The 27406-nt window shown below is 42.8% G+C and overlaps 1 protein-coding gene across 2 annotated transcripts in view; it reads right to left on the reverse strand.

The window, feature by feature from the left end:
- Positions 1-27406, reverse strand: part of GPC6 (glypican 6) — a 942204-nt gene that overhangs the window by 33594 nt on the left and 881204 nt on the right. The window contains exon 7 of one of the 2 annotated variants that reach the window (XM_048492940.1): positions 21113-21142. The exons of the other annotated variant lie outside the window; for it this stretch is intronic. Within the exon in view, the coding sequence (XP_048348897.1) occupies positions 21113-21142 (30 nt within the window). The remainder of the gene's footprint in view (positions 1-21112; positions 21143-27406) is intronic. 2 annotated transcript variants of the gene reach the window in all.

Below are 27406 nucleotides of genomic sequence, written 5' to 3' on the forward strand. Positions count from 1 at the left end.
TTTCTTTGTCTTGCCCACTCCCACCTTCAGCACACTTTTCAAGGTTCATACCGTCATGGTCAAAATGCTCCCTCTCCTCCACCCTACCCTCAAGAACAGTAGTTTTGCCTTCTTTTTAAAAAATTGGACCAAACTATCAATATATCGTTAAAGGTAAAAAATAGGCTCAGTAGGTTTTCTGAACTCCCAACTTCCATTTTAAAAAAAGTAAATTTCTAGTCCCTTCTCTTGCTGAGATATAAGGAAAAAAGCATATTTGTGCAAACAAAGTCACTAGAGACTTACTTTAAACAAAATGAAAGCTGGGAATTCAGAGCCCCTGCTAAGCATATTATAATGCTCAAGTGATTTATCCATACTTTAGTGCTGTTTTTTAAAGAGTGTGTGTGCTGTCACACCTCCGATTACATCACTGATGATAGCATCCTCCCCTGAAAATCCTGATTATTAAAAAATCCTCATTACTGAAGGCAGGTGTTATTTTGTGCTCATGATTAAACGCACTGCTTCCCCTCCCCCCCTGTATACCTATTCACTCCAAGGTTGAATCCCCACGATTCCAAGGTCGAATCCCCATTTGCATGCAGATCCAAACATGTTTGTTGTGAAAACGTGTCCTCCTCATCGGAGTTTCTCCCTCCCCACCGCGGTGAGCACACAGCAGACACACCTGGTTGCAGAACTCTTAGCAATCCCCACTACCAGGCGAGCTCACTTTGCCAGTCTCCCCTGATTGGCTGGCGTGCCTTGATGGGGCGGGACCTTTTCCCACTGCAGAAACGTACATTGTAGGGGCGTGATAAAAAAACCCCCAGCATGTAAAAGTTTATCATTTAACTGTTTAACTGTGCAAACGTTAATTGTTACCTGTGTAAACCATTAACAATTCAAAATTGCACGTTTGACTGTTTAACGTTTGCATCCCCTGGCCGATCGCAAAAGCGGAAACGAAACTAAGGAAAGGCTGCATGTGCATTGCAGTGCTGATTGGTTGCCCGAATTCCGTGTCACACTCCAGGATGGGAAACGAGTCAGGGTTTCAACCCTCATCCCTCCCCTCAAATCAGCTCTGAACCATGTTAATGGGGTCTATGCCACTTGCAACGGGGAGAACGAGCGCCAGAAACGGAATCTGCTATGCAAGCAATGGGGAGGTCGTCCCTCAAACCTGGTTAGTTTGTGTTCTGAAACCTGGCTAAGACGGTAGTGGGGATTCGACCCAACATTCTCAGATCCCCACTATACACACTGGTTTGGATCCCATCGAAAATTGTTTGTTCCCTTCCCCTTCCTGCCTTCTAAAATGCTACTCCTAATGGGGAACCCCTGGTACAGAGTGAGGAGGTGAATCAGAGGTCTTCCATGGGAGGGGGAAATTGGCAAAAACACCCCCACTTTTACCCACAGGAATGTTAGGTGGGCTCCAAACCATTCACCTGTACCTACAATTGTGTGTTAGTGGCTATTGTTTGCACCTTAAAGATCTGGGAATCCAGATAGGTGTTGCAACACGAGCAGCAGCATGATATATCACCATACCGATTTACTCTCAGAGAAATGTATCCTCTGATTTGAGATTCAGCAGATGGCAACTACCTTCATGAACCTTCCCTCCCTCAAGTATCCCACCTCTCCACTTTTATGTGGAGTTTATAAGAACAGGTTTATGGATTCTCCACTTTGGCTGTTTTGCTTCTCATGGGTTTCAGATCCTACCATGGAGAACAGTCAAGATTCTCTCATGGCAAATGACCTTGCAGAGTCATGAGATTGTGATTCCTAATCTCATGCTGTCAGCTCTCATCTTCATTTCGGAGAGGAGCACTACGCTGCCCTTCCAGTTCAGGAGGCTCGCTATATAAGCACGGAATCTTCATTCATATTTTTTATGTGTGTGCAAAAATGCCGACCGAGCATCATACAATAAATCAAAAGCCTTGCTGAAATGGGTAGACTGAGGCGCAATCTAGCAGCACTTCACACTTTTTATACCAAAGAATAATATATTGACTCCAGGGGAACTAGGCAAGAATGTGTGAAGAAGGCTGTGTTGCTTTTAAAATTATTGTGTCAAATGTGTGAGAAAAATATGCATCATTTGCAGGAAAAATTGTATACAACAGAAGATAAGGAATATCAGGATGTTGCCATATTTTCTATATCCTTCATTTTGATTTAAGCTGTGGGCCTTGTGATAGAGAACCTGCTTGAAAAAGATTTTTCTCTAATGTTTTACATTTTGGAAAAACAATGGCAGTTTTCTCCCCCCCACCCCTTCAACACTGAAAATTCCATTGCAGATTCATATGTACACATGTTGAGTGGCCTCTTACTAAAAAAAGATCTCTGTTGATAATCAATTAAAATCAACAAGGTTTCTCATTTGGGCGATAGGCCAAACATTACTTATAGCTCCCAAGTCAAAATGTGGCTCAGAATGGAACCAAGCATGGAAAAGAAAATGGAATATTTTAGATTAAGGTATATTGACGGAGTAGTGGAGTACATTAAGGTATATTGACGGAGTAGTGGAATACATCCTAGAATAACTAGGATGTAACTGACAGGTGAAGAATGGGACTAGAGGGCTTGTAGGAAGACAATATGGTATAGCCCCGTCCCATCAGACTTGGAAGCTAAGCAGGATCAGTACTTGAAAGAGAGACCTCCAAGCAAGACTCTGCAGAGGAAAGCAATGGCAAACTACACCTCTGTTTAATCACTTGCCCTGAAAGAATTGCTATTTTCTTTATTTAAGCCTCAGTGATACCCTTAGATAGAATGGATTTAATTGTTTTGATACAGTATTTTGTACAGTATTCTGTGGGAGGGAATCTTAGTTAGACCCTGTCCCTTTAAGAAGTCCTCTCACTTTAATATGCAACTTATCCCTGAAATCTGCCTCCATCCCTGAAGACTGGAAGCTGGCCAATGTCACACCAATCTTTAAGAAAGGGTCTAGGGGGGACCCAGGAAATTACAGGCCAGTTAGTTTGACATCTGTTCCTGGTAAATTAGTAGAATCTATCATTAAAGATAAAATTATTAAACATGTAGAAAAGCAAGACCTGCTGAGGAAGAGTCAGCATGGCTTTTGCAGAGGCAAGTCCAGTCTTACAAACTTACTAGAGTTCTTTGAGGGTGTAAACAGGCATGTGGATAAGGGGGAACCAGTGGACATTGTCTACTTGGATTTCCAAAAGGCTTTTGACAAAGTTCCTCACCAGAGACTATTGAGAAAACTCAGCAATGAAGGAATAAGAGGGGAAGTCCTCCTATGGATTAAAAACTGGTTGAGAAACAGGAAACAAAGGGTGGGTGTAAATGGGAAGTTCTCACAATGGAGAGATGTAGGGAATGGTGTCCCGCAAGGATCAGCTTTGGGACCAGTGCTCTTTAACCTATTCATAAATTACCTGGAAGTAGGGGTGGGTGACAAGGTGGCCAAGTTTGCAGATGATACCAAATTGTGTAGGGTGGTGAGAACCACAAAGGATTGCGAAGAGCTCCAAGCAGACCTTGATAAATTAGGTGAGTGGGCTAAGAAATGGTAAATGCAGTTCAATGTAGCAAAATGCAAAGTGATGCACATAGGGGCAAAAAATCCAAACTTCACATACACGCTACAAGGGTCAGTGCTATTAGTCACAGACCAGGAAAGGGATTTGGGCGTCTTAGTTGATAGTTCCATGGGAATGTCAACTCAATGCATGGCAGCTGTGAAAAAGGCAAACTCTATGCTGGGGATAATTAGGAAAGGAATTGAGAATAAAACTGCAAGGATTGCCATGCCCTTATATAAAACAGTGGTGCGACCGCACTTGGAGTACTGTGTTCAGTTCTGGTCGCCACATCTCAAAAAGGATATCGAAGAGATAGAAAAAGTGCAGAGAAGGGCAACGAGGATGATTGAAGGATTGGAGCACCTTCCTTATGAGGAGAGGCTGCAGCGTTTGGGACTCTTTAGTTTGGAGAGGAGACATCTGAGGGGGGATATGATTGAAGTCTACAAAATTATGCATGGGGTAGAAAATGTTGACAGAGAGAAATTTCTCTCCCTTTCTCACAATGCTAGAACCAGAGGGCATTCATTGAAAATGCTGGGGGGAAGAATTCGGACTAATAAAAGGAAACACTTCTTCACGCAACGTGTGATTGGTGTTTGGAATATGCTGCCACAGGAGGTGGTGATGGCCATTAACCTGGATAGCTTTAAAAGGGGCTTGGACAGATTTATGGAGGAGAAGTCAATCTATGGCTACCAATCTTGATCCTCCTTGATCTCAGATTGCAAATACCTTAGCAGACCAGGTGCTCAGGAGCAGCAGCAGCAGAAGGCCCTTGCTTTCACATCCTGCATGTGAGCTCCCAAAGGCACCTTGTGGGCCACTGCGAGTAGCAGACTCTGGTCTGATCCAGCAGGCTAGTTCTTATGTTCTTAGAGGCAAAAGCACTGCAGTATTTTTTTAGTTAGCAGTCCCTTTGTTTTTCAGTTTGTTTAATCTCAGGTGTCTGTTGGCTGTGGGTGAGGACAGCAATATCCCAGACATATAAGATGTTAGAGATCCATAGTATTTTGAGTAATCAAGTTTCAATAGAATTGCAAGAAAAAACAGAGTCCAGATAGAGGACACTGGGAGAACTCAGAAGCTCAAGTGGATCAGACTTTCTTAGAAGCTGTTAAGAAAGAACTTGTGCCTGCAAGCTCTTCTAATGATCTCCAATTGTTTCCAGCATCACAAGTATTTCTTATTAGTCAGACTTCATGGAAGGAGTTAGAGTGCTAAACTTTCAATACTATTAAACCGTTTTGAACTGTTACTCATTTGTCTGTGGGCCTTATATTCTGTTCTGACCAAGTACAAGGCACCTGATATTAATTCAGTTAGGAAACAGGACAAGCCCCTTGCTGGGGATCACCACAGATTGGCTGTAACTCGATGGCACTTTACGCAAAGGGCTTTTTAGAGATGATTTACAGAAAGGGAAATGACATGGTGACTAATAGCCAGTGATAAAAGAGCAAACCATGTGCAGATAGATATATGATGGTACACTAAAACAATCACACAGGGCAGTTTGAGGGTGCAAGAACAGCATGGAGAGGAAAGCTGAAACTTGTTCTTTCTATGAGCGCTGTGCCAAGCTGAGCCGTAAAAGACCAGCTTGCATTGAGAGGTGTAAGTTTCCCATCATACATCTCATACAAAAACCTTTTCTCCTCACCAATAAACACAGGGGGTTTGTGTAATTAAATGAGGTGATGAGTCATTTAGGGGGCATAAGACCCTGTTGGTTTCAACTTGAGGGTGTTTTCACTCATAACTTTGCATTTTATAAGGTCTCTCTGACTCCATCATCCACACAAGAGCTTACACCAAAGTATTTCCTACCTTTCTCTTCTTGTTTGGTTGGTGCTCCTTCAAGTAAACCATCCAACAGTTTTACTGGTCAAAAGCAGCCCCTCAGAGAACTGAAATGAGTACTCTCCAATATCTGAAAACGTCCACGTTTTACCCTTCATATCTTGAAATTCAGATGCTGGCAAAAGATTGTGGCAGGCTCTAAACAGGAAGTCTAATAAGCTGACAACCATGGCCAAATATTGATTGGAATTGCATATTATCCATCCAATACTGCAAGGTTACAAAAGAAGCCTGTTACATAGCAGCGACCAAAGATAAAATCAGATCAGGGGCATCTCGGGGAGAATAACTAAAACCACCACCGTTATTCCTGTGTGATATTCCTGTGTGATAAGGAGCAACAGGAGAATGCCAGCCACAGATGCAGGCGAAACGTCAGGAGAGAATGCTGCTAGAACACGGCCATACAGCCCGGAAACCACACAGAACCCCAGTGATTCCGGCCGTGAAAGCCTTCGACAATACAACAGGAGAATGTTAGGTATGTTCTAGATCACACTGAGTTCACAATGGGTGAAAGAGAGACCTAAGAGAACTCTATTTACCCTCAGTGCGTGAAAGTAACTTTTATGCCTTACTAGTACGAACTCACCTGAGGGGAGTGGGATTGAAGCACAAAATAGCAATTATCATTTTAGTCACTTTCTTATGCTAGCTTGTACCACCTTACTTTAATCCTTTCCTAGAACCAACTGCAAAATCACCTGTATTTCTCCTGTGGAGGACCTCTAGTTCATTCCTCCATGCTGATCCTGCGGTCTCCAGGAGCAGTTTTTCAAGGAGTATTTGGGGCAACAGCAGGAAAGATCAGGTGAAATTGTGCTCTGTGTTATTTTTGGGCCATTTTTTCAAGATGCAAAATCTAAAAACACCTTTGATACGCCTATCCACTATCGAGGACATGTCCTTCTTCTTCTAATTCCTCTTCTTCATTAAATACAATATTATAACAACTATTAAACATCCGCTCTTTGACAGCCAAGCTCATTTGGTTTCAAATACAGATATGCACGTACCAAACCTTCAGATAGGGCCACCAGCTGTGGGTCAGGAAATTCCTGAAGATTTTGGGAGTGGAGCCTTGGGAATGTATGGTTTGGGAGGGACTTTAGCAGCCATTTCCTTCAAGAGAACTGGTTTCTGTAGTTCTGGACATCATTTATAATTCCAGGAGAGCTGTAGCAGGTTTCCAACTCTGGGTTGGAGAATTCCAGGAAATCTGGGAGGGGTGAGGGTTGCCTGAGCTGGGTGAAGCTGGGGAAGCTCACTGGGATATCATGACATAGAGTTCACCCTCTGAACCTGCCATTTTCTCAAGCAGAGCTTACCTCTGTTAACTAGAGATCAGTTGTAAGCCAACCCTTGAATATTTAGAGAATATTCAACAAGTATTCAGAGAAGAACTGGAAAATATTTGACATCACATTCTTCACTAGGAAGTCAAAAGAGAGTTTTGGGGGAGCCAATTCATCACAGCCACAAGACACTCTGAGGCCCCTTCCGCACACGCAAAATAATGCGTTTTCAAACCACTTTCACAACTGCTTGCAAGTGGATTTTGCTGTTCCACACAGCTTCAAAGAGCACTGAAAGCAGTTTGAAAGTGCATTATTCTGCATGTGCGGAAAGAGCCAAATAGAAGCAAAACATGGTGGGCTTGTCACAGCCAGCTTATCTCAGTGGCAATGCAGGAGAATAGGACCACTGCCTGAGGGAGTTACGGAGCCAGGGATGGGCCTCAGGACTGATGCAGAATGGAGATTTGCTTGGCACTTCAAGGGGATGCTAGGACCTTTCTTCAGTGACTCAATAAAGAAAAATTATTGTAAGCATTGTGTATAAAAAATTTCAGGGACTATTTAGAATTAAAAAATACATGGCGTGTTGGTAATGTTCATTTTCATTTTTATTATGTGAGCAAGTGGGGCATTGCATCGACTAGACTATAGAATTCCAATTACCATGAAAGGGGAGAGGGAGGCAACGAGCAGATAGAAAGCCCCAAGCCTAGATAAACAGCTAGCCTACAGATGGTGTAATTCTTCATAAAGGTCCTCATAAAAATACTCAGTTCCTATCAGTGGATTTGTAAAAAACACCTACAGTTAGACCAAATATGTCACAAAGAATTTATATCCCCATGTCTCAATTCCTTATTTTTCCTGCAGACTTCAAGAACACATGAACAGCCTGAATAATTTTCCCATAACCGTTCCTTACCAAGTTCCCTTAAATTATTGTGTAAGGAAAAAAGATACTGGCGGTTGTGGTTATGGAGTTTGCACTAACGATCTGTCTTTTCAAGTGCAAATGAAAACAGGCATTTTCTGCAGGGCATATTTGGCACAAATCCACAGCAGCTATCTCAATCTGCCTCAGTGTTATCCCACCTTTCCTCTATGGAGCTCAGATAAGCGTTTGTGGATTTCTCCTCCTCATTCTATCCTCTCAAGTACCTTGCAAAGAAGATTGGCTGAAAAATAGCATCTGGTCCAAGGTCTTCCAGTGAGCTTCTTGTCTGAATAGAGATTTGAACCCAGGACTCCAAGTAAGGTTCCCAACTGGATTCTGCCAGCTTTACAACAGATCTCTGGACTACAGGGATCAGTTTCCCCAGAGAAAATAGTAGCTTCAGAGGGCTGATTCGACAATGTACCATAGATTCTGGGTGAAATCCCTTATTCAAATTCCCTCGTCGGCATACACCACCCTACAGGAATTGCACAGGCAAATTTAGCAACCCTACATTCAAGCCCTAGACCAGGGGTAGGGAACCTGCGGCTCTCCAGATGTTCAGGAACTACAATTTCCATCAGCCCCTACCAGCATGGCCAATTGGCCATGCTGACAGAGGCTGATGGGAATTGTAGTTTCTGAACATCTGGAGAGCCGCAGGTTCCCTACCCCTGCCCTAGACTAACCAGTACATTACTTGACCTACATTGCTTGGTCTTTAACCACTACATTACTTGACCTGCATTACTTGGTCTTTAACATATCTATGTCTGTGGTTTTTTGTAGATACAACTTAATTCCACATGGTAACGATTCTTTGTGTAGTTCTCATTGGCAGTAACAGAACAGTTTTCCCCGTACATCTTTGCGACAGCCCCCTGTGGTTGATTAATAGATAGGGGCACATTCTGATGTCATACTTTTTTTCTTTTCAAGATTTTTTTAACTATTATTTCAATACACAAAACAAACACAGCTATAAAACACAAACAGACATGAATGGAGCTTACTATCTAAATTTACATTTTTTGAATTACCTTACTCTATCTCTTTGATATATTTTCATATGTAGTAACCAGTGGTGGGATCCAACAATTTTAGTAACAGGTTCCCATGGTGGTGGGATTCAAACTGTGGCGTAGCGCCAATGGGGTTGGGCAGGGCACAACAGGGGCGTGGCTGGGCATTCTGGGGGCAGGGCATTCCTGGGCAGGGCTGTGGCAAGGACGCAGCCACTGCACCAGTCCTTGGACAGGAAACGAATGCACGCAGGCGCAGGCTGCCACGCACGCCGGTGCACCTCCTGCTAGACTGCTTCAAGTTCTGCGCGCTATTGCTGAGAGGAGGGGCATAACTAAGGCAAAAATCACATGACAAAATCACCAATTAGTAACCCCCTCTCGTCACACACAAATAATTAGTAACCTACTCTCGGGAACCTGTGAGAACCTGCTGGATCCCACCTCTGGTAGTAACATATTTATTGGGAAACACATATTGCCTAAATCTTTCTTCCACTGATTTGGTTTAACTTGATTTTTAACATTATTCTTAATTTTCAATTGTACAATTTAAGAAGACATTCCCTTTTTTTGAAATTCTAAAATTGATCAATTACGCATAAAGGACAATTACGCCACAACTGCATATTCAACTAATTTACTCATCGATTCATTCAAATCTGGATATTTCTCTTCCATTTTGCTGCATATATTAGTCTTGCTACCATCACTATGTACTTCAATAATCCACATATATTTTTGGAATATTACTTGATATGATATTTAGTAGGGTATTTCATACTTCTGAATTTTTCTAGCAACTCTCTTTTAAAAAACACAGAAAACAAAAACACACATGTACATGCTAAATTATTTTCCATATGCTTGTATTCAGATATAATAACAGGCCCTGCCACAAAGTGGGAAAATTGCCTACTTGAAAATTATTGCTGTCCCCTTTTAAAATATTCAAAGTCTAAGGATTATGAGGTCTGCATTTGTTTTAAGGATACATGTCAAATTTTATACCTTCTTCTATCATGAGAAGAACTGGATTTCGTATTTGTAACAGAATATCAGGTATTTGTATTAGAATACATCAGTTGGTGGCTAGGTACAAGGTTCTTGATGGGGGTGTCTGTTTTCTAGCTGATGGGCAGCCCAATTCAGGAGGGAATCAGCCCCATCTCTGGAGCGAGCACATCCCTGGGCCAGCATGGGTGCCCACTCCACTGGCACAAGGGGCAAATGTGCTAGCATAGCGGTCAAATATGCAGGCACCTGGGCATCCCGCAGCCCCACTGTTGCAAAAGCCAAAAGTCCTGGCTGAGGCGGGGCACAGATACCAGCATGGGGGGTGGGGACAGCGGACATTAGTTCGCTCCCAACTGAGGTTTGCGGTCAGTTGCAACACAACCCCAGCCCTGGACTTATATCACCCAAATGGTGACATTGTAAGTCCATTGGCCCCAACAGAGGGTTTTCTGGAGGCGGGGGGAGTTCTCCCTGTTTTTTCCCTCCCTGCACCTCTGGAAAGCCCTCTGGAGGTGGCGGGGCAATGCGGCAGCTGCACCATCCCCAGCCGCCTCCATTGTCTGGATTGGGCTATTAGTTCTGTAGAACTTGGAAGAGGCCAGGGTGGTTTGGTACAAATTTTTATGTCGGAATATCTGATCAGTTCAGAAGTTAGCCCATAGCATTTCTAGAGGGCTCAGTCCCTACAGCCCCCTCTTTCCAGGTGGGCCTGGTTCAGAGCTGGATCCTGCCGAAAAAGAGGCCCACTCAATGAAAAAGTAGACTGATTTCTTACAGTGAGTTACATTTCTTTATTTTGAAGAATACTGATCTATGAGCTAGGACACCAACAGGAAAATATTATTTTTCATAAATATATGAGGAAAGGTGCAAACAATGTTTCTAGTTCACATTTCATCTAAGCTCCTTACAAGGACTGCCATCTCTGGGTTGGGAAACACCTGAAGGGAGGAGTTTGGTCATTCTATCCCCTCTTTGTCACTGATCGAAACAACATCACAGCATAGTTTTCACTGGGGTCTTTATGTGGCTGCCAGCATTACCCACTGAAGGAACTGAGGAGCTCAGTTCTCCAACCTGCTTCCTAGAGAGTGAGCCTGGGCAGGTATAATCAGAAATAAGCCCCCATTAATTTTATTCAATGTGTCTTGCTTCAAGGAAAGGGTTCTTGGGAGACTGCATTCTTACTGCATATGCATAGGTTGTGTAGTTTAAGCATGGATTAAGTGAACATTATACTCCTGACACTTGCTCAGAAAATCCTAGCCCCCCCTCTGCAAAAACCCAAGCAAAAACCAAACTTTTGTTGTGCTAGTTTTTTTTGTTTCTTTTTAATTCAGATTGGTTGATAACTTGAAACATAAATGTGGTTCATTCTGCCAGAGAGGCTTCCACACTTCTATCATTTTACAGAATGTTTAAAATGGAAAAAAGTATTTTCATTAAGGCAACAGGGTTGTCATTTTAACGTCTATGAAATTTTCAGCAGTTTTCTTTGACTGCTTGGTGCATACATTATTTTTATACTTTTAGATTTTAGATTTATTAGCTGCCCTTCCCCGAAGGGCTCAGGGCGGTGCACAACAATAAAAAGCATACAACAATATATATAGATTAAAACCAAAAAAAATCACTCTCTGAAGATGCCAGTCACAGATGCAGGCGAAACGTCAGGAAAAAATGCTACTGGCACACTGTCATACAACCCGGAAAAACCACAACACTAAAATGAAATATAACTAAATGATTCGAGCTCAGAATGCACATCTGGAGTCTTGCCACTCATCACAACTTCCCCACTTGGCATTTTAAGCCTGGAAAGTCCAATATAAAGATTTTCATGTGCTTAGTGTGAAATAAAGCTGTTGTTATATAGGATGAGATTTTTGCCTAGCCTGCCCCCCTCCCTCCACAAAAGCCCACTCAAACTGTCATCCTTCACAAATCAGCAACCTGCAATAAACTGAATATTGTAGCTTAAAACAAGAGCCGGTTCCTGAGCAGGAACTGTGCTGACAATTCTAAATGATGATGTATGAATGAGAAGCAGGGAAATCTGATTATTCACCGACTAGGCTGACCCTATGAAACTGAATGGAGCAGAAAAATTGGATTGACTAAGCAAACATGACATGGAAGTCATCAATGGAGCAGTGCCGACAATATGAAACATCAAAACACCTCATTGCTGTAAATACATTGTCTAAAGCAGAATGACATTTAAATGGCAGCAATAAACACATTTTCTTCATTATCCTTTATCTGCCTGTCTTTCTTCTACCCACTTCATAGGCAATGCACTAGAATCTCTGTGGCACAACTGCCCTTGAAGAAATGCAATTTGCTAGCACAGAATTTTGCTGACTCTTTCAAAAAGACCAGTTTGTCTATCCTTAAAGTTTAAAAGTTAAGTTTCTGTCAATTGTAGCTATGAACAAAAGACTAAAATCCAGCTAAAATGAAGCATGGTGAAATCCGATGGTGGTTTTAGTGAGTCAGACCCCTGCATAACTCTCCCATTCAATGAGATTTTAAAGGGGGGACCTTTGGCTGGGTACCATCCAAACAGCCTTTCATTAAGGGTACAGGTCTATACATTTAAATAGAGGTTAGTGTAAAGGTATGTCAGGATCATCTGATTTCCATGCAAATCCACCTCTGAAAGTACTGCAAGGACCAATCTGTGGCAGGAAATAAAATGTTTCCTCCAAGGAGTTCTGTGATGTTTTTCCTTCAAAATGTTTTATTTGCAGCCTCAAAATGTTTTAAATGCATCCTCCTTTCTAGTGATTCTTTTGGCTGAAAAGTTTTTGAAAAGGCTCCATTTATGTGCTACCCCTTTAAGATGCCATTTTTTGAATCACTCCTTGCCGGAAGAAGCCCTTGCCTAGTTTCTGGAGCATTTCAGAATGTTTCAGAATTTTCAGAATGAGATTTTGGGGGGCTTAATTTTCACAGCATCTACTATAGAAGACTCAGGGAACCGCAGCACGAAGCACTGATTTGACCACACATTAGGGAAAAACAGAAAATAGCTTCCAGGTATGATTTCAAGCGAGTGAGCTTGAACAAAAGGGGTGGAAGTGGGGAGTGGGGTTGAAAACATTTTACAAACATTTTACAAAAGTTTAGGAGATTTGTGCAGAAAGGGTCACTCAGCTTGTCCCTACTTCAAGCACCACTTCCTCTTTTCTTCACTCCTACAATACCTCATTGCTCTTGTACTAAAATCCAGGATGCAAGCTGCTGGATAAATCCTATTAGACTTCAATGCTATAGATATTCCAGGTTGAAAACATCATATTTTCAAAGCTAGGGGATTTGTATAAATTGATGCCTGATATTGAATCAGAAATATGGGGTTGGAAGTGACCTCCAGGGTCATCTAGTCTCCCTCCCTGCACAATGCAGGAAATTCACAACTCTCTTATCTGCCTACGTTCACGGAATTAGCACTCTGTCAGATAGCCACCTAGACTCTTCCTAAAAAACCTCCAAAGAGAGCACACCACATCCCAAGGAAGCCTGTTCCACTGAGGAACACCTATTCACTTCATTTTGGGGTTGGGTTGAAATTGGAAATGGCAAATGACACATGAATTGGCACCGTCGTCACAAATTCACAAGCACCCCTTTATGGTTCCTAGTTGCTGTTTATGTGAAAGTTCACCAGGAGAGCAAGTTCCGGAGGAAAGAAAAATAAATCAAGATTTAAGAGCTTATTCTCCCTTATCCCACCCATAAGCACCAGTGTGATCCACATAAAAATATATAAAATGTCAAGCGTATTAAAGGCTATATGGGAAATTGCTTTTCATTTGCTGTTAAACTCACTTCCTGTTATGACTGTGTCTGTCAAACGCAAAATCCTCTGCAGCACATTTCTGTTATGCTTACCCAGATCATACATCTGTTAAAACAGAAAAGCTGAAAATGTCTTGGAGAAACTGGAGTCAAGAGAATAGCTGAACCAGGATTTCGCTTTTGAAGGCTACGGTCCTCTTTGAAGGCTACGGCGATAAATTCTGGTTGCATCAATGAGAATCAATTGGACTGATCATTTCTATTCTTGGATCTCATATGAACATTTCTCTGGAATGGTCTAGTGAAAATGGTACCACTCTTGTCATGTCCTTTCCCAAACAAGTGCAAATCACCAGTAGTAGCCTGTGACTTCACTCCATTGGTAGAAAGATCAGATTCTTTTTTTGCCAGAATAGATGGAGGCTGAGTAGAGACGGGATTGTTTGGGTGAATACTTCTCTGCACTAAAAGACTATCACATGTAGAAAACTAATCTCTTGGGGAGATAGATAATAGAGAACCTTATTTTCTATTAGCAAGGATTTATAAATCTTTGATATTTAACCTGCTCTCTGAAGTGGTACAATCATGCAAAGACTGTACCATATGCTCTTCTACACATCTGAACTGCCTGTGCATTGGTTCACCATATCTGACTCAGGCCACCTTTGAGTGAAAAAGTAGCTATTAAGGGATGCTCAAACTTCTCTCTGGTGGATCCCAATGCATCTTGGCCAAGTAAGGAATCAAGCTACTGCTGTGTTGACGCTTTAGGATGGTGTTCAAAGGCAGCATCCATCTATTTTGACAAATGGCTTTTGAGAATGATACAGTTAAAAGTGGGTCCATTGTTTTTCTCAGTTGATGGCAGCATTCATTAAATTTATTTATTTACCTCATATATACACAAAGTGGCTTGCAACATTTACCCCACTTCCACATTGTCAAAACCTGAGAATCCCCAGGAATCAGAGCATGGAAACTTCTTATTCCATTAACAATTGATTCTGTGCAAGATGCATATGGTAAGCAAAAGGATGCTTACGTTACGACAATCTTAATTCAGTGAGAAATCTCACAACGAACAGGCAAGTATTTTCTGAGACACAATGGTTGGAGCAATACCAGCGAGGCAATCCCTGCTTTAGTGCTTAATGTGTGACTTTGGGTGTCCTCCATCTTAGTTCTAGATCCTATTTAGCCAAGCAGCTGAATCACATAACACAATCCTCTTGGGACTTTACCACTCTCATCTTCAAGCAGAGACTGTAAGAGTGTTCTTTTGTGTCAAAAATTCACTACCTATGGAAAAGCTAGTTTATCTGGAAGAAGGCATCTGGGCCTGCTTTCTTTGCACAAAATAATTTTTATATACAGACCATGTACAGGAGCCAAAGTGGTGTAGTGGTTAAGAGCAGGTGGATTCTAATCTAGAGAACTGGGTTTGATTCTCCACCTGAGAGACAGAGGCTTATCTGGGGAACCAGATGTGTTTCTGCACTCTTGCATTCCTGCTGGGTGACCTTGGATTAGTTACAGTTCTTCAGAACTCTCTCAGCCTCACCTACCTCACAAGGTGTCTGTTGTGGAAGAGGAAGGGAAAGGAGTTTGTAAGCCACCTTGAGTGTCCTTGCAAAAAAGAAAGGTGGGGTATAAATCCAAACTCCTCCTCCTCCTCCTTCTAGACCAGGGGTAGGGAACCTGCGGCTCTCCAGATGTTCAGGAACTACAATTCCCATCAGCCTCTGTCAGCATGGCCAATTGGCCATGCTGGTAGGGGCTGATGGGAATTGTAGTTCCTGAACATCTGGAGAGCCGCAGGTTCCCTACCCCTGGTCTAGACAGAACAGCAAAACACAGGAATCCCCACCCACTGCCTGTCACAGAAAAATCCAGGAAAAACTGCACCATCTCCGTGCCCTACAGAAACTGGATTCATCCTCATCCTTTATCATTTTTACAGCACCTAAAGTCAACTCATTGTTCTACAGTAACAGGGCCCTGCCCAGAAGCTTACAATCTAATTAGTGTTCTATCTGTCATGGTTGTTTGGGGACTCAGAATGAGCTGACACATTACAATGTTGCATAAAAGGTCACCTCGGCAGTCATTTTCAAGAGTCTTTTATTTTTCTCACTCTTTGTCAGCCTACACAAAGAATCCATGAATTTTGAAAAATGTGACGTTTGGTAGATTTGTAAACCTATCAGCCCCAAAGGGAACTGAAACAAAACCCCATTTCTAAGTTCAGACGACGTTTTTTGTTTCTTACCAGCGCATCATCATTATAGTCATAAAATAAGGCTACAAGTCAGCCATCCTACAAGATGACAGATAAGGAACGGTGAAAGTCTTTTTATTGTGACAACAATGATGCACATTTCAATAGCATTATAAATGCTTTAAGAATGCCTGTCCTGTCACATACGTCAGTATCCTCATATTGTAGGGATATTGACAAGTCCTGCTGGATCAGACCAGTGGCCCATCTAGCCCAGCACCCAGTTAGATACAGTTCTCCTGGAGGGTCAACAAATAGAGCACAGAAGCCAAGGTCTGGTGTTGCCTCCTAGCACTGGCACTGAGAGATTTACTGCCTCCCTTTACTTACAAAGTCTAGTAGCTGCTGATGGCTCTCTCCTCCATGAATCAGTCTAACCCGCTTTTAAAGCACTCGATGCCTGTGGCCATCACTACAGTCTCCCTACAGAATAGACGATTTCCTTTTGTTTGTCCCTTCAACTTCATGGGGTGCCTTTGAATCCGAGTATTATGGGAGATGGGGTGTTGAACAACAAAGGGAACAGGTGTGAACAAGAGAAGCTGCAGACATTCAAAGACTACCCAGGGCAGGTTCAAGATATTTTGCCCAGGAACACTGCCTGTTGCCAACTCAAAAAAAGCAAATTAAGGCTCACTGGAATGTTGGCACCTCAGATGCTTTCTTCAGACCTGGTTGCCAGCAGCATGGATCCAGAAGTGAGTGCCGGTTGCCTCCTTCCAAACCACCAGAAGCCAGAAGCAAGCTGTCCCAGTGGTACATTGTCACCGTAAGGTTTCGCCTCCGACCTGGACACCTGAGGTCTGGCCTGGGAAGGTGATGCCAGACATAAACTGAGGCCAACTCTTCTTCCTACAACACCTCTGGATGAGAGCAGGCCAAGGCCCAACAGCCTGTCAATGCCCTCGCCTCATGGTGATTGCCTTGAAATGGCTCTGAGACCACCTGCTAAAATGGCCTGCTCCAAAATAGTTAGCAGCACTTCTTCTGTGCAAGCCAAGTGGTCATGCAGCTCCTTTTGGAAAAGAGTTCCTAAACAACACAGAAGCAACACCTGGGTCACAGACTTGTTTGACTGCTCTTTGGAATAATATTGCTATTTTAAAAGATTGTGTGTGTGTGTGTGCTTGCATGCACTGAGAGCTCCCAGGAGGATTTTCTACATTGTTCGTCTCTCTTTGTCACCTGACTGTATCATCATGTGGGAAAATGATAATGCAGATGCCTGCATGTTATGATACTGCTGGCCAGCCATTTGCAAAATCTGGTTTCAAGAAGATGCCTTGTTTTACAAGCGTCAAATAAACTCTGGGGAAACCACCTTATCTACTGCCATCTCCTTATAATAGCAAAACTCTTGGGAAGCAGAGCCTTGATATGTGGGGCATTCTCTGAGCCCTCCCCTTGTAGTTTGGGGTGCATGCATAGAGAGCAGCATAGAAAATGTTCCTACATTGTCTGGGGCCACATGCCAGAAGTCCGTGAGTCTGTGTGCAGGATGTGGACACCCGCACAGGGTGACTCCTGCCTTCACATGTGAAAAGGTGTACCTTTTGGTAAATCTTCTGATTCTTGGTTCTAAAGGTGAGTTTCAACATGCCAGTTAGGAATTAGAGGGGTGGTGGAAAGAGGAAGTATTGGTAGGCAGGTCTTCACTATCTACTACATGCCTCCACAAAGCTCAGGACAACAATCTTGTGCGGAAAGTTAGGCTGAGAGAGAACAACTGGCCCAAGGTTAACCGGCAAACTTCATGGCAGAGTGAAAATTCAAACTCAGGTCTCAAAAATCCTAGTTAAGTCTGTGTAACCACTACACCAACTGACCCATCGTCTGGTAGAACAGTCCCCCAGTGGAACAGCACTGGGTTTCAGAATTCCGATCCCAAATCTTCCCTGGATTCCTCAGGCAGCCTTGAGCAACTCAGCTCCTGATCTGAAGAACAGCGATCTACCTCAGAACTCAGTCATAAAGATCAGCAGACTCTTTTCCCTTTACAAATACCACGCACATGATTAATAGCATTAGCAGGTGCAGCCATTTATGAAGTGCACTTCTAAATGAATCCATTTCAGTAATTCTGCTGATAACAGATTCTGATAGAGATGAGGGTGATAAATGCTAATTTGTCAGTATGGATGAGCTTCGATCCTCAGCTGGCATTTCTCAGGCACAACCTTATCAATTTGATGCGTGCGGAAATCTCACCTGCAGCAGCTTATCACCTGGCAGGTGAAAAATACTGGCAGGTGGAAATCATTGGCTTCTTTGTTAAGCATCCGAACCTGCTATTTTCTAGCCTGGAGGTATGATTGATACCTTATGAGGCCCTGTGCCTTTAGCATATTCCATACTTGAATACAGCTATCCTGAAGGACGCTGGAAAAGACTGTGTCCTGAAGCACCAGAGATACCAGAGACTATTTCAGTTCATTTGAGATTTTGTTATTTTTTCTTTTTATACTCTGCAATAGTTTGAGAAATAAAATAAAGTATGCTTCTTGTCTGATACGTATAACATCAGTTAACTATAAATGATTTCCAGCCTCAGGATTAATGTGAGTTGATTCCAATTTCCAGAAATGGAGGGCAGGCCCCAGGAAGTATTCTTAAGCCCATTCTCTCCTTGAACACAATGCATTTCCTACTGGCCTGATGAGGCAGCCGAATGAGAAAAGTCCAGCCAAGTCATTACGGTGACCTCTCCTCCTTGTAGACAGTTATCTCGCTCACCTGCCCCATTTATCTTCAGCAATTAAAGTTAATTCTGTAAGGGTCAGTTCCAAAAGCAAACCTCTCCAATAACTGGGCCCAGATCTGAAATTACCATGAAACTGATCAGGTCTTGTTGGCCAAGAGCAAAACCCCACCTCCCACAGTAAGACTGTAAAGAAAGACAAATTGCCTAACATAAGTCTGAAGAGCTAAATTCAAGTCCAATAGCACCTTAGAGACCAACACGATTTTTGGGATATAAGCTTTAGAGATGACAGCTTCCTTTGTAAGATACAAAGGCACTGACTCTTGGAATCTTATATCCCCGAAACTTGTTGGTCTCTAAGGTGTGACTGGACTTGAATCTACTGCAGGCCAACAAAACTGCCTTCTGAAGTGGATATAAATCTACAAGTTCAACAATATACCTGTCATGAGACTTGGATCTTCAAACAAACAACCTCAATTAATTATGAATTCCATTAATTGAAAGAAGTATCAGAAGCTGGTTACACCTTGAAGATTTTTGTCAATGAGTTCATGTCCAAACGATCAGATACTCAAAGTACCAGCCCCTCCCAGTACCCTGTTGATAAGCAGCCATCCGGTCTGTCTCTATCTTGTCTCACCAAAAGACAGAAGCTCAGTTGTGATCAAATACCCCTCTTCTTCCTGTGGAAAGCTCTCCTTGTAGGTCTGTTCCTGAAGAGCCAAGCCCGCAGCGGAGCTTTCCATAGGAAGAGGGGAGATATTTAGTCACAATTGAGCTTCTTTCTCAAGCAATGCACTCCTCTTAGCTCCTGATTAAACATAGACATCTGGCTCCGGGAAGGTCGTTTCATGGAAGCTCACACAGATCAGTCGTTATCAAAACAAAACAAAGCAAAGCAAAACAATAAGCAAAGCACATTCCCAGCACACAAAAGTCCACTGACTGGTTGCTAGAACTCCAGCTCTTCCCTGGAGACATATGACAAGGAACATCAGGTGTTGGCCATACCAGTGCCTAAACACATTACTGATATGAAGTAAGGTTTTCCAACCTCCAAGGCCCATTATGCATGAAATGCTTACCTTGGGGCTCTTCACTGCACAGTGGGCTTGTAGTGCAGTCTCCTCACATTTCTCTGTTTACACACTAGGAGGCACTCACTCCTGGCTGCCCAGTTTTTCTCCTGGTTTACTTAACTCTGCCCATGAACTCAGCCTTAAAGGCACAGATCTCATCACACCTGGTAGTGCCAAGATTGCTGGCTTTGGAAAAGCTTCTAAATCCCTGTTATATCGATATTTCTGTTCTTTTGTGGTCCCTTTCCAGAAATACCCCCCCTCCACAAATGAAAGAGGCAAAGCAGCTCCCTGGCCACGCACTGCTGAACAAGGAGATCATGTCCTAGATCTGATATTATTCCCTCCTCCCTCCCCCTCCCCTCAACACATGCACACACACACATTTCCTGCAGCTGCTGCTGGACAAGAGACAGGCTTGTTTTAAAATGAAGGTGTGTTTGAAATAAAATTTTTAAAAGCCCTCCTGGTCATCAGGGAGGGCTGAAGTAGAGCGGGGGAGGTAGAAGACCCTGCTTGTACTGTTTTTTGCAAAAGTCAACTCTCTGTTAATAGTATATCAGTGTATTGATATATCAATATGAGCATTTAGGGAAGCAGGAAGGAGCCAGCAACAGAGGCAAGGGGGAAGGCATGGACAGCAGTGCGAGGGACTGGGAAGGATGGAGCTGGCCATGGGTGGAGGGAAGATGTTTGGGGAAAAGCTGTGCTCACTGGCAAATCTACCCCTCTGGCATTGAAGCAAATTAAAAGTTGTGCTAGAAGTGGTCTTGCTTGCTGTGGAGAGAATGGAAAGTGAAGGTGGGCTCAAGGAAATACGTCTGTACAAGAAATCTTGCTGCAACAAACATTCACCCCATCGCACAGCAGACACCTTATGCATAATCAGCCCAAATCTTCTGAAATAGCAACTGAAATCCATGTGACAGAGATTAGTTCCCCCAGAGAACAGCAACCCAGATTGGTTAAGAATGTGTATGTGTATGTCCCATCAAGTCACTTCTGATTTATGGTGACCACATGCATTAATGATCTCAAAAATGTCCTATAATCAAAAGCTGTGCTCAGGTCTAGGGGGCCATAGCTTCCTGTGTAAGGAATACACAACATTAAACCCAGGTGGATCCAGTCCCTCCAAACCAAACCATCCCATCCCAGACAGAGTACCACAAGGAAGAGGCAAAGGTTTCTGCATAATTCATCCAGAATTCAAAACGACTTATTGCTTGATATTACATGATATTGAGCAGATCCACAGTTCAATTCTGTGGTGCAATATCCTATAGTCAGCTGCTTCCATTCTGAGACTGTAACGTAGCTGCAATTTAGGAAACAGTGGCCTTGATTAAAAATCACCATAGAAAATGAGGGATACTGAAATGAACCCATCTATTTCACACATAAAGATTCAGAGAACTAGAAATGAAATCATTCCACAGAAACGCAAATGGAACATGATGGTCATGAGATTAGAAAGCAGTGTGTCTGGCAGACTCAGAAACAGGCGCATGGTTATGAAAGTCAAGAATAAGAATACCGGAGCTTACACCATGTTGCATTGTCCTCCAGATAGTCCTCTGGGAAGCAAAAAAGGAAGAGAGAAAGAGAAAAAAGAGAGTTCAACACAGCAAACAGCTGAGTTTATTTAATTACACACAATATGCACAGATCAGCTTCAAAGCCACTGCTGCACCACTGTTAAGCTATCCTGGTAAATGTGTAGATTACTTTTCTATATTGTTTGCTAACACCAGAAACCCACAGAAGGAAAAAAGAATTGTAACACTATGATGCAGCATCCACACATTAGTGGATATCATGCTATTGTTGCTCTATCACAATAATTTGCAGCTGGATTTTCCTGGTGACCAGACGATCCAGTTGTGAGTGACAGGTACAGCACAACAACTGTGTGGCTGCAGCCATACAAAACTGTAACAGATATCTTTTTTTGCCGTTGAATGATTTTGAATTTTCTCCATTTTCATGACCCCATTGAATGTATCAAACAGCATTCTACCCAAACAGAAGGAGGAATTGAAAAAAAACCCTGCCAACCTTAAAACAAAAGTCACCACCAGGTGACTTTAGCACAATGAGTTAACAAAAAGCAAGCAGGAAATAAATATGTGCCATTTTGCTTACAGTCCAAGGAGAGACATACTTGATTGTGGGTCTTTGATGAGTTTGAATTTTTTATCTCCTCCAAACACATGTGACTATTTACAGACACACACATTTGGGTTTTATACTGACAAAGACTGATGCCTTGACACATTTTAAATACTCCATGCTGCCTCATATTGGACTATGTTATGATCAATCAATATAAAACTATTCAGCAGCATATTATCAAAAGCAGCTTTCTTTCAAAGCCCTTGTTCTTAGTTTGATCCCACTGTAAGTTGCAATCACTTTTGGGTGGTATTTTCTCAGTGGTGGGATTCAGCTGGTTTATACCGGTGAGCGAGGGGCCTTTCCGAACCCTGGGGCTCTGAAAGGCCTGTCACTGGCTCTCCCCTGGGAGGGCAAGCGAGGGGCCTTCGAGCCCCGGAAAGGCGCCAGGCTGCCCCAGGGCTCTAAAAGGCCCCTCACTTGCCCTTCCTGGCCAAACTGCAGCCGCTGCCTTTCTTCACCTCCTCCCTGCCAGCCACATTCCTCCGCAGAAGCCAGGTAAGTGGGAACGCAGGGGGCGGGGAACTGCTAGCTACGTTAATTGAATCCCACTACTGTATTTCTCTTGGTTCAAACAGTGACAAAAATGTTCACTGTGGTTGGAACATGTTCAGATAGTGTTACTGAAGAATTAATTCTTCGTGTTAGTCACATGATGTATTCGAACGTACAAAGCAAACTTATATGATTAGTCCATCTAGCCTGTGTTTGCTTACTCTGGCTTAGCACAGCTCAGCAAGATCTCAGATGGGATCTTTCTCCAGGCTTCTACTGGTGAGCCAGCACAACCGAACTATGCATGCAAAACATATGCTCTAATATTTCCAGTCCATTACTGTGCATCACTGCATTTTAACACAACAGAGTGTGTGATAACTGGAAAGTTGTCCGGGAGACCAGACTATTCATTGTGATTTGACAAATGTTAGGGAATAGGTGTCATTGGGAGTTGAAGGGTGGAAACTCTTGGGAGACAAGAAATTGGTTCATGGGATCACAACCATTATGGAGGATTGCTCTTAACCACTACACCACAAAAGCCAGCGTGGTATTGTGGTTAAGAGAAGGGGCACTCTAATCTGGAGAACCGGGTTTGATTCCCAGCTCTGCCACTTGAGTTGTGGAAGCTTATCTGGTGAACTAGATTAGCTTGTGCACTTCAACACATGCCAGCTGGGAGACTTTGAGCCAGTCACAGTTCTTCAGAGCTCTCTCAGCCCCACCTACCTTAAATGTGTTTGTTGTGAGGGGGGAAGGGAAAGGAATTTGTAAGCACCTTTGAGTCTCCTTACAGGAGAGAAAGGGGGGATATAAATCCAACTCTTCTTCTTCTCTATCAACACCTATATGAAAATATAACTGAAATGTCTGTGATAAGAGATAATAAGACTTCCAAGGATGGCAAGCTGTGGCTAGACAACAGGAGTAATCATCTTTCTTACCTGAGAACCTCGAGAAGTATTTGTCTGGTCACTGTTGCAAACAGAAACATGAACTAGATGGACCTTATTTTTTAATTAATATGATTGTTGTTCACTTATTTTACAGCTACTAACATTTGTGTTTTAGTCAGAGTATTTTAACTGACCATATTATGTCTTTACATTTACAAATCACATTGACATTTCCTTAGCAAAGTGACTAATGAATTTATCAATAAAGAAATATGAATAGCAACAAATTTGTTTTTTCTGTCTGCTTGCATTGAATCAGACTTGTAGCTCCAAATGCATCATGCTTCCACTGTGAATTCTATGGTTGCCAGGCATGGCCTTCCAATAAGCGGGAGTTATATATATTCGATTTTATATACATATATATATATTCGATTTTCCGATCGAGTTCAGAGGAGTGAAGACATAGGGGTGCCACTGGGCAATGGTGTGATGTCACTTGCAGGGAAAAAGCAGAAGTAATGTCATGCCTCTCTAGGAATCACCACAAACACTATTATAAAACCACCGAGTTTCCAAAGTAAAATCATAGAGTTTCAGGCAATTTATAGAGTGGAATGACATCACTACTCAGTTTTTTGTGGACGTAATGTCAAGCCATCACTAATAACTATTTTACACTATTTTTCTCCTGCTGGCTACAGCAGCAGTGGAAGGAAACCAGAGCTGGGGGTTAAGCATCCTCCACCCCCAGTGAGAAACTACTGAATTCCCAGCTTCATTTAAATTTTTTTTAAAAAGTCATTATGGATATAGAAAGGAAAATGTAAGGCAATTTCTGTCCAGATTGCCTGAGGGGAACTGGGGCATATGAAGCTGAAATATGGCTTATGTTCTTATGTCCTTAAGATCTACCAGACCACGGCCACACAGCCTGGATAACCCACAACAACCAGTTGAATCTGGCCATGAAAGGCTTTGACAATACATCATAAGGCTCTATCCACTGGGTCTCAGGATTTGGTATGATCAGGGCTCCAGCCCCTTTCCAAGCACTTACGTACCCTCCCATAAAATTTCTGGCTATGAGCCTACCTCCCATCATGGAACTAGCTATGAGGTGCAACATATGGATAAGCGAAAGTCTGGTTATTGGTCTGCTACTTCAGCGATACTCTTGTGAAGAATTTGGCAGCACCACATAAATGCTAAACCCACCCCAGCAAGCTAATGGGATTGCACAGGACAGAATGACTTATTTACAATGAGGTTTGCATGCTGATTAGACACTATTGCTCAAAAATGTTTTCCTCTGGTACCACTGAGCCTAGATTCATGAGGTTGGCAAGCTCCCAAGCATCAAACTGTCACTTATTCCTTATTTGTCAGCTGATTTGGCCAGTTTAGTGGCTGGTTCCTGATTGGCTGAAATGTACAACAAAGGCAATGTATGGAGAGTATACAAGAATATGAGTATAAAAGCCAGCTCAGCGGGGGTCACAAAAAGTGAGTTTCCAGGAACACATGGCACCTTTGGGACGAGATTTTCAGGAGAATGAACAAATGGGTGTGGGAACAACATGGCATTATGGTAGCAAGTTCCTTCTTTAACCCATGTGCATTAACTGGAAGATGTACATCAATCCCAAATGGGTAGATTCTTATCTGCACTGCCCATGTGTGCTTCCAAAGCCGTGGGGGGGGGGGGGGGGGGGGGGGGGGGGGGGAAGGAATGATGTGGAGCCAGAATCATGCTAGTTTGACATCACTTCCGGCAAAAGCCAGAAGTGACATCATTTGCACCTGCAATATTGTACAATTCACTCCAAATGCCCACCAGCCCCTTCTGCTCACCACCTGGACCCCCTCATGCCTCCCATTCCAATCATCCACCTGTGTGTGTTCCTGTGAAGCCTTCTCTTTCTCATAAGTTGTCCCACCATCTGTGCTCATTGCCAGTGCATCACATTTATGCCTTTTCCCCAGCAACACTGGCTGCAACTGCTACCTCAGTGCACCAACTTCATGCACTTTTCTATCACTTTCCCTTGGGTGGTGGAATGCTTGCAAGCAAATGGACATGGAAAGTCCCATGTAAAGGTGGAAGGGAAAGTGAACAGCTGGAGGTTGGTGGTCTGTGACAGTGGGCCCTGCCAAAGCCCAGGGTCATGGCAGTTGGCCCACTCAGGATATGCTGACGCCAGCCCTAAGGGAGAGAGTATTGTAGGTATTCAGATGCATGTTGAACCTATGCACAGTTTGCAGTGAATATGCCTGTTGGGAGTAGGACTTCCTGCTGTAATCCTGTCTCCCTCGAAAACCAGATGGGGTTCTTCTATTAGTTACAGTTATTGTAAAATTATGTTTTTATAGATTCCCCCTGATGAAGCTTTTATAGTAAAATGTGTAGTGGCTGCACATTAAATACAACGATCAGCCACAAAAAAATCACTAGATTGATGTATGAATGGCAGAGGCTAATCTGAGAGTACGTCACATATAGGAGAAGTGGTAGCTGATCATATTAACGATAGAGTTCTGATAGGAGCAGCAGTGGCGTAGGAGGTTAAGAGCTCATGTATCTAATCTGGAGGAACCGGATTTGATTCCCAGCTCTTCCGCCTGAGCTGTGGAGGCTTATCTGGGGAATTCAGATTAGCCTGCACACTCCCACACACGCTAGCTGGGTGACCTTGGGCTAGTCACAGCTTTTCGGAGCTCTCTCAGCCCCACTTAACTCACAGAGTGTTTGTTGTGAAGGGGGAAGGGCAAGGAGATTGTAAGCCCCTTTGAGTCTCCTGCAGGAGAGAAAGGGGGGATATAAATCCAAACTCCTGCTCTTGCTCCTGCTCCTCCTCCTCTTCTTCTTCTTATAGAAAACAATGTGGCCAAAGGAGAACAGAATATGGCATAAAGTGTCAATGGCTTGAACACCACTGCTTACTTTTTATGTCGTTATAAAGCAAGTTCTGTGCCCCAGCGTGGATGTTTTGTGAAATCCTTAATTAAACTTGAGTGAAGGAAGATGCATTATGCATATGGATACTTCACAACAATAAGTGCTTATTTAATTATGAGTGGAGCTTGTAAAAATGAGTGTATTGTAAAGTTAATTGGGAGTTGAAGCGACTGTGCTTTAATGTGACAGGCACTGGATTACTTATTTCAGTCGCTGGCATGTTCAATTCTGTCATGGGAAGAAACAGATCTATCTATTGCAAAGACACTCACACCATTTCATTTGAAGAGTAGCAATAATTGGGAGATGTATATTAAGTGGCAGAAATGCTCTCCAGCAACACCGTGGCCCTGCGTTCTGTTTAGACTCCAGATTGTCAAACATGCAAGCTGTGAGAAGGTTAGGGGGAAAGGCCTGGACTACAGCATCGTGCAGGCATTGCTGATGCACACAACCAAATGTGACCTTGTTTCAGAGGAGACCGATTAGGACCAGTCATAGCCATCAAGTACCCCTTGGCCTGAAGAGGAGACAGTGAGGTGAGCTTTGAGGCAGGGGGGTATCTCTGGTGTTATCTTATTCTGGTCAATGACCTTATCTTACCCTATCTTTTTAATGAACATTAATTTCAATATTTTGTGATTTTTAAGATGGGGTTCTTCTATTAGTTATATTCATTGTAGAATTATGTTTTTATAGATTCCCTCTGATGAAGCTTTAATAGTAAAATGTGTAGTAGCTGTACATGACATTGGCACTGTCACCAGTCACATGACATCTTTTTTTTCCTTTTTGGGATTGCTGACATGCTTGTTGCAGCCCTATTTTTTCTTCTCTTTTGCATGTGAAGACCAATAAGAAGCTGGTTAGGGGCAGCAATGGGGAAAGTAGGTGCTTTTATCAAGTTCCCGAGAGCCAAAACCTGCCAACAGCCTGATCCTCTTGTATGAAACACAGCCAATGTGTTCTGTGGAGCACCAAATGCACAAATTTAAAAAATGAATTAATACAAAATTCCTGCCAAGTTTCAGCTTCTGCTACCGAAACCTATCTGGAAACAACAGCTCAAACTACTGAATGGCTTGACACTGCAACACTGTCAACACCAGGTCACTATGGGGCTGACTGATGTCTGGACAGAAGACCACTGGGAGTGCCCAGTCAGCATCTTTGAGCTTGCAAAATAAAAGTCATAAAATAAGTTATGCTGTTAATGTGTTTAGACAGAAATGCTCCCAAAAATGATAAACTTCAAGTGCAGGCTTTTGTCAGGTCTTATCCAGAAATCTCATGCAAAACTCAATTTTTCTGAT

This window comes from Sphaerodactylus townsendi, linkage group LG04 (assembly GCF_021028975.2).
Source record: "Sphaerodactylus townsendi isolate TG3544 linkage group LG04, MPM_Stown_v2.3, whole genome shotgun sequence".
NCBI lineage: Eukaryota > Metazoa > Chordata > Lepidosauria > Squamata > Sphaerodactylidae > Sphaerodactylus > Sphaerodactylus townsendi.